The sequence below is a fragment of the Symphalangus syndactylus genome, chromosome 14, assembly GCF_028878055.3.
Source record: "Symphalangus syndactylus isolate Jambi chromosome 14, NHGRI_mSymSyn1-v2.1_pri, whole genome shotgun sequence".
Lineage (NCBI taxonomy): Eukaryota > Metazoa > Chordata > Mammalia > Primates > Hylobatidae > Symphalangus > Symphalangus syndactylus.
The window spans coordinates 40,846,288-40,853,473 of record NC_072436.2 but is presented as its reverse complement, the minus strand read 5'-3'; the positions used below and the strand labels follow the sequence as shown (position 1 = coordinate 40,853,473).

Genomic DNA, 7,186 nt, shown 5'->3' with positions numbered 1-7,186 from the left:
GCACCCAAGTGGTTATAAGTGGTACTACAAAATGTATTATAAAAATACTATAGTTTTTTTTTTTTTTTTTTTTTTTGAGACAGAGTCATGCTCTGTCACCCAGGCTGGAGTGCAGTGGTGTGGTCTCGGCTCACTACAACCTCCGCAGCAACTCTCGTGCCTCAGCCTCCTGAGTAGCTCCAGGACTACAGGTGCCTGTAGTCACCATGCCTGGCTAATTTTTTGTATTTTTTGTAGAGACAGGGTTTCACCATACTAGCCAAGTTGGTCTCCAACTCCTGACCTCAAGCGATCCGCCCACCTCGACCTCCCAAAGTGCTGGGATTACAGGCGTGAGCCACTGCACCCCGCTGAACACAATCTTTACCTTCCATGTACTGATTTATGTCTTTGTCTGTAACTCCTGTCCACCTAAAATGTACAAAACCAAACCGTAATTCTACTGTCTCAGGCACACTTTCTCAGGACCTCTTGAGCCTGTGTTCCCCAGGCCATGGTCACTCATATTGGCTCAAAATAAACCTCTTTAAAACATTTCACAGGCGCCTGTAGTCCCAGCTCCTCGGAAGGCTGAGGCAGGAGAATGGCGTGAACCCGGGAGGCAGAGCTTGCAGTGAGCCGAGATTGCGCCACTGCACTCCAGCCTGGGCGACACAGCCAGACTCCGTCTCAACAAAACAAAACAAAACAAAACAAAACAAAACAAAACAAAAGCAAAGCAAAACCAAACCAAACCAAAACAAAATTTCAGTTTGGTTTTTCTGTTAACAGGTGGTTAATTTTTCCTAGTTCTTTAATGAGATCCCTAGAAACCGGGTTTAAGACAATTGGATTTTTTTTTTGCTTTCTCGGTCAGATAAGAAAATTTCAGAAACTCCCGCCCTGTGCACCTCTGGGCATCCCCACCCCAACAAGACAAGGTTAGACGGATCTTCTGAGGCAGCTTCTAAGGCCTTTCAGCACGTCCAAATGCATCTTTGGGGTATCCGTTTCTGAGACCAACAAGGGAACGGGATGGGTTAAGATTTCATTCCCCCAGTAGAGGAAAATCTAGGGATTCAGTCTACATTTAAGCCAAAAACAGTTATCTGACTCCTTCCAGAGCCTTTAAATGTTGATCCCTTCCCCTCTTCTCCCATCAAACATACACTTGGAAGTTTAAGAAGAATGGAGGGATCTCAAGGTGTAAAGCTTTCTTTCTGTGCCCATGGCAGATTCAGATGACCAGTGCTGATCCTCGGATGTCAACTGCCAACCAGGGTAGCTCATGGTTACAGCCTCCCGTACAGCTCTCACTTATCCAGAACTCCTGAGGCTCCAAGCTCAGTATCAAACTGTTCACTTGCACTATGTCCTCTATGATGTCACTGTCATCATCATCATTTTACAGACACACTGCGACTCCAAGTGGTCGTTACTAGTTCACAGTCAAGTAGCTCTCGTTCATCTCGTTCATCTTCAACTCTATGATGAACTGCAAAATGTTCTGCTCATTTTGACTACAGTCTTGAAAGATCTGCAAACTAAACGGCAGGACTGATGCTCAGTTCTCAGACCAGGGGATATCCAGTCTCTTATGTGGGGAAACTCACGCCCAGGTCTAACCTCACACTTTTAAGACAGATGAGAAGGGAGGGGGAAATGTTGCTACACTAGGAGGAATTAATTACAAAGAGAGGAAGTAACTACCTTGATAGTCTCATGGAGTCAGGATTAAACGCCATGTCTGTCCTGGCCTACGCTAAGGGATGGGGAAACGTCTGGGTCCCAGGCTGAGTAAATGGGAGGCCCAAGCCGAATTAGTTCGGCTCTTGGTTTGACTCCTTCTTCCCTCCTGTTCCAAGCGCTCACAAGAACCAGGGTGCCAGGAGGATTATCAGCGTCTGCGCAAGGCCGATGGTGGCAGCGCGGCGTTAGGAATCAGGCCCCCTAACCCTGAGCCCAACAGCATACCGCCACAGCACCCAACCAAAATGGGAACAACATGTTGAGACGCTGTAGCAACAGCAGACGCTTCCCACCAGCTCCAGTCGGAGATATGGAGCGCTTGTGTCTGCGGCTCATTCCCGTGAGGTGCCGCGCAACTCAAAGGCGCATTCTCTTTGGAGCCGAGGCACCACCGTACTTTTCATTGCTTACTTCCGTTGAACCCCGGGCGCTGCCATGGCAAGCCGGAAATAAGGATAAAGCAATTTAGACAGAAGAGGGCGGAAGTGGCTACTCAGGGCGCCGCCATGACGAGCCGGGCCGGAAGAAGAGGTAGGGCGCCGCCATGACACATTAGTCGTAAAGGGAACGGAGCTGTTAGTTCAGTTGGCTACCGGAAAAAACCAGGCTGGGCTGGGCGCCGCCATGACAACCGATACCGGAAAAGGCGGGTCGTTCCCCCGGACGGACCTACGCCGGCAAAGGTCTCGAGATGTGAGTAGCGAGAGCGCCTACCCCATACGTGCTGCCGCTCCCCTTCTCTTACCCAGTCATCTAGACCTAGTTTAGGACCTCCGGAATTAGGACCAGCCGCCCTCCTTCTTGGAGATCTGACCCTCAGGATGCAGCGCCTTCCGTCACGAGCTCCAACCCTCCTCATGCCCAAGCCCCGCCCTCTAAGCGTTTAGGCCCCGCCCCCTCTCGCGCGGGTTAGGACTTCGGTCCAGTCACTCTTCACCCAAGCTCTGCCCCCAGTACTCCAGGTCTGGCCTTTCAGACCGAAATGCTAAGACTACAGACTTATTTAGGGACCTCTAGGACTCCTACACCCGTCCTTAGAGCTCCAGGTTCCTCCCCCTTGATCACCAAACTTTACCTTTTGAACCTTCCAGATCTGCCTAGGACCCCAGTCCTCACCTATAGGGTCCATAGACTTGTTCTTAGACCACTCTGACCTTTCCCGGGATTCCCAGAGCACCAACCTCATCCAGGGCTTCCAGACCTCACGCCCCTGGGACCTTGAGTCCCGCACCGGGGCCTTAGGTTTCATCTTGAAGACCCTTTGGCTAAGACACTCTTCCCCAGGACCTGAGACCCCACCTCTTGGACCTCTAAACCTCACTTTTAGAACCCCCAGACCCATTTAGGGATCTCAAGCTCTCTCCCTGGAATTCTAGATCTTACTTCTAAAGGCCCCAAGTCTTCTGTGCAGGATCCCCAGGCCTACCGGGGAATGCCTGGATTTCAAGGCCTGTCTTCTAGGACCCGGAAGGCCTACCTTAGATTAATCAGACCTTGTTTTAGAATCTCCACTGTCTCCCCAGAAGCTCCCCTCCTGCTTTACAAGCCCCAGGGCTGGGCCTCACCTCTACACTTCTTTGGCCCCATCTCAGGATCCTTCAGACTCTCACATCTGCCCTGAACACCTAGTCCTACTTCAGACCCAGACCAGAACTCCCTTTCTTTGCCAAGCACCATAGCTTATGCCTGTAATCCTAGCACTTTGGGAGGTCTAAGCAGGAGGATCACTTGAGCCCAGGGGTTCAACACCAGCCTGGGCAACATAGCAAGACCCTGTCTCTACAAAACATAAAAAATTAGCTGGGCATGGTGGCTCATGCCTGTAGTCCCAGCTACTTAGGAGGTTGAGGCAGGAAGATCATTTTAATCCAGGAGTTGGTGGCTACAGTGAGCTATGATCATGCCACTGCACTCCAGCCTGGGCCACAGTGAGACCCTGTCTCTAAAAAATAAAACAAAAGAATTCCCGTGCTTGCCTGCTGCCTGGAATGATCCTCAGCCCATCCTGTCCCACAGGCAGGCAGCCCTGGAGGTCACCGCTCGCTACTGTGGCCGGGAGCTGGAGCAGTATGGCCAGTGTGTGGCGGCCAAGCCAGAATCCTGGCAGCGGGACTGTCACTACCTTAAGATGAGCATTGCCCAATGCACATCCTCCCAGTGAGTGTGGGCAAGTATGAGACAGTGTGGGGGGTGGGCAGTGGGGTGGGAATCTCCCAGGGGCTGAACTGCCCTACCCCCACAGCCCAATCATCCGCCAGATCCGCCAGGCCTGTGCTCAGCCTTTCGAGGCCTTTGAGGAGTGTCTTCGACAGAACGAGGCAGCTGTGGGCAACTGTGCAGAGCATATGCGCCGCTTCCTGCAGTGCGCTGAGCAGGTGCAGCTGCCACGCTCACCTACAACTGTGGAGGTAAGAGGGGCTCACCTCAGTTCATCTCTTTTCTCCATAACATCTCCTTCATTCTTCTGGTTGTTCAGGGTAAAGACTTTGGAGTCATCCTCAGCCCCACCCCACCATCACACGGGCCTTTGCCATGCATCCAGAATCCAGAACATCATCACTTCTTGCCCCATATAGCCCCTGCTTTAATCCACCACCACTCTCACCCTCCACCTCCAGGACACCTGCCCCAGCCTTCTCCCTGGTCTCCCTTCCTCCCTCTTTTCTTGCCTCCATAAAGGGCCTGGGTGAGCATGTAAGGACTGAAATCTGGTCCCATTACACCTATGCTTAAAGCTCTCCAGTGGCTTTGCATCACATTGAGAACAAAATTCCAGGTCCTTGCTGGGTTCTTTCTGTTCTGCCCTAGGCTGACTTTATCCACCTCCTCCCTCACCCTCTCTCTTCCTTCTCACTACTCATCTGCAACTGGAGAGGGGCTGGGCTGGGGTGGCCAAAAAAAGGTCACTCTTTTAAATGTATCTAATATGTAAACCAGATACACAGTATATCTGAGATATGTAAGTTTCATGGTTGGGCAATTAGAACAAAAGTCTAAAATGACTCCTTGAGGAGAGGCAGTAACGGAAAAAGGTTGAAAAATGCTCTTTTAGATGTTTACTGCCCTCCTCACTGGACTGTGAGCTCCAAAGGTGAAAGTCACATCTTGCCCCAGCCCCTCTGAGCACCCTCTCCTGGGGCCCTCTCTCTGTCCCTGCAGCCCTGTCTTCTCTCTTGGGCCACCTGGCCATCCTTCTCCTGGGCCCCATGCTCCATCTTGACTTTCCAGTCATTCTTGGTGATCATCCTAGACTGATCTCAGAGGAAATCTGACCATGTTCTGCTTCTACTTACAAACCTTTCCATGGTTCTCACTTCCACCAGCCCAAGTCTTAACACCAGCACAGCCCACAGGGCCCTGTGGGATGTAGTCCCTGCGACCGGTGGTCCCACCTCTCCTCACTTTCCCCCTTAAGCTCTATGTTCCAGCCCCAGTGAACATGCAGTTACTCAAGTGCACATCTCCGCTGCTTTTGTCTAGCTGTTTCCCTCTGCCAGGACTGCCCTTCCTAATCCATCTCCTGGCTAATTCCTATTCCAGCTTAGACGGCACGTCTCTCAGAAAACCTCCCTGATGTCCCACCCACTTCCCGCCCCGTCTTCAAGTTCTCAAGGTCCCTGAGCCCCTCCATCAAGGCTCACATCCTATGCCTGTCTCAGGGGAGCTCTTGGCTGAAGATGGGGGTGATGCCCTTCTTACCAGGCCCTATAGGCATTAATTGTTTCTGTAAGGCAAGGATAAGTGAATAGTTCAGACCCCCAGGGCAGAAACTACGACCCCTGAGAGCCGGAAGGAACTTAATTCTCCTCAGGAAACGTTACCTAACAATCACATACTGTCCTCAGTCAGCTGCTGGGGACATTTCTCTCTTTCAAGTTTTTTGGGCGTCTGAACAGTAAAGATCCCATCCTCCTATCTTAGAGCCATTTGCTGCTTCCCTCCCTGGACCAGCAACCAGCCTCTCCCTGGTCTCCCTGTGGTCACCCCTGCCCTGACGGTCTTCTCTTCCCTGGCAGCCAAAGGAGCTTTTAAAAATGGGAATTAGGGCCGGGTGCCATGGCACATGCCTGTAATCCCAGCACTTGGGGAGGCCGAGGTGGGTGGATCACCTGAGGTTAGGAGTTTGAGACCAGCCTGGCCAACATGGTGAAACCCCGTCTCTACTAAAAATACAAATATTAGCCAGGTGTGGTGGCAGGTACCTGTAATCCCAGCTACTTGGGAGGCTGAGGCAGGAGAATTGCTTGAACCCAGGAGGCAGAGGTTTCAGTGAGCCAAGATTGTACCATTGCACTCTAGCCTGGGCGATAGAGCGAGACTCTGTCTTCCAAAAAAACAAGCAAACAAAAAAAAAACCAGGGAATTAGGTCACATCTCTCCCCTTTAAAACCTTCTTGTGGCTTTCCAGTGCACTCAGAGTAACTATAATCAGCTCCTCCTCATCATCCCCTCATTCCTGGGAATGGCATCCCAGTTACAATTTTTCCTTCCTTGCTAGGGGCAGTGAGATTTGGGTCTCCCACGTTGTCTGGTCTACACAATAGCGAACACAAACATTCTCATCTCCTACAGCATGGCATACAGACTTTACAGAATGTCCCGTGTTTTTGTGGCTGACAGTCAAAGTGGTACAAGGCCCTCCCATTCTGCACACACTTCTGCTCTTTACCCTGATTAAATTTTCTTCATAGCATTTCTCGAATGTTGACATATTTGTTGTCTGTCTCTCCCTGCTTGAGTCAGAGAGTTTTGCCTGCTGGGTACACGGCAGGTGCTCAGTAAATACAGCAGAATGGCGCCTTCCCTGCCCCCTATGACACTTCACCACAGCTGACTTTTTCACATGGCTCAGGGCCAAGGTCATTGCCCGACACCCTTCTCCCTCCAGACTGTGGGCTCTGCAGGGTCTCCCTCTGTTGTGTCTACGTAGGCTCCCCAGGCTGGGCACAGAGGAGGTGCTACTAGATGTTGATGTGCTTTCTCCACAGGCACAGCCACTTCCTGCCTCCTGAGGACTCCTCTGACTGCAGGAAAACTGGACATGAATGACTGCCCCCCTGCCCCTCCCCTGCAGAGTGGCCAGATGGAGTCCTGAGCCCTGGCCATGGGCCTGGCTTTCCTGGATATCAGGACTTCCAATAAATAAAGACTGTGTATACTGGGCTTTGATTCCTGCCATCCATACCTGAGAGGGCCCTACGAGAGCTGGCTGGGCAGAGTCATCTGTTCCCCAGCTTTACTAGGTGTGCCAAGGAAGTGCCTGGGAAGAGCAGGACTCTGCAGCTGTGCCCCAGGGTTGAGACTACCCTGCCTCCCTTGTGAACTCTGCCACACAGCCATTTCCTGACTCCTGCTGCATGTGCATGGGGGAAAGACCCTCGCTCCCTTCCTCTCTAGCATTCCCCAAGTCGTTATTTTTTTTTAATATATATCTGTTTTAAAGACAAGGTCTTGCTCT

At 51.5% G+C, this 7,186-nt stretch overlaps 1 protein-coding gene across 4 annotated transcripts; it reads left to right on the top strand.

Moving 5' to 3' along the window:
* The first annotated feature begins 767 nt into the window (after positions 1–767).
* CHCHD5 (coiled-coil-helix-coiled-coil-helix domain containing 5) lies at positions 768–6,891 on the top strand. Of its 4 annotated transcripts, none has more exons than XM_055243120.2 (4): positions 768–2,421; positions 3,745–3,885; positions 3,971–4,136; positions 6,717–6,891. In XM_055243120.2, coding segments are annotated over exons 1-4 (333 nt in total). In that variant the 5' UTR covers positions 768–2,419; the 3' UTR covers positions 6,741–6,891. The 4 variants fall into 4 exon arrangements, with proteins under 4 accessions (XP_055099095.1, XP_055099093.1, XP_055099096.1 ...); XM_055243121.2 differs by lacking the exon at positions 768–2,421 and adding an exon at positions 2,459–2,690; XM_055243122.2 differs by lacking the exon at positions 768–2,421 and adding an exon at positions 2,755–2,774.
* Positions 6,892–7,186: the final 295 nt, after the last annotated feature.

Coding starts and splice junctions, on each gene's coding strand:
- CHCHD5 (XM_055243118.2), top strand. Junction 3,886..3,970: donor GCCCAATGCACATCCTCCCA/GTGAGTGTGGGC, acceptor CTACCCCCACAG/CCCAATCATCCGCCAGATCC.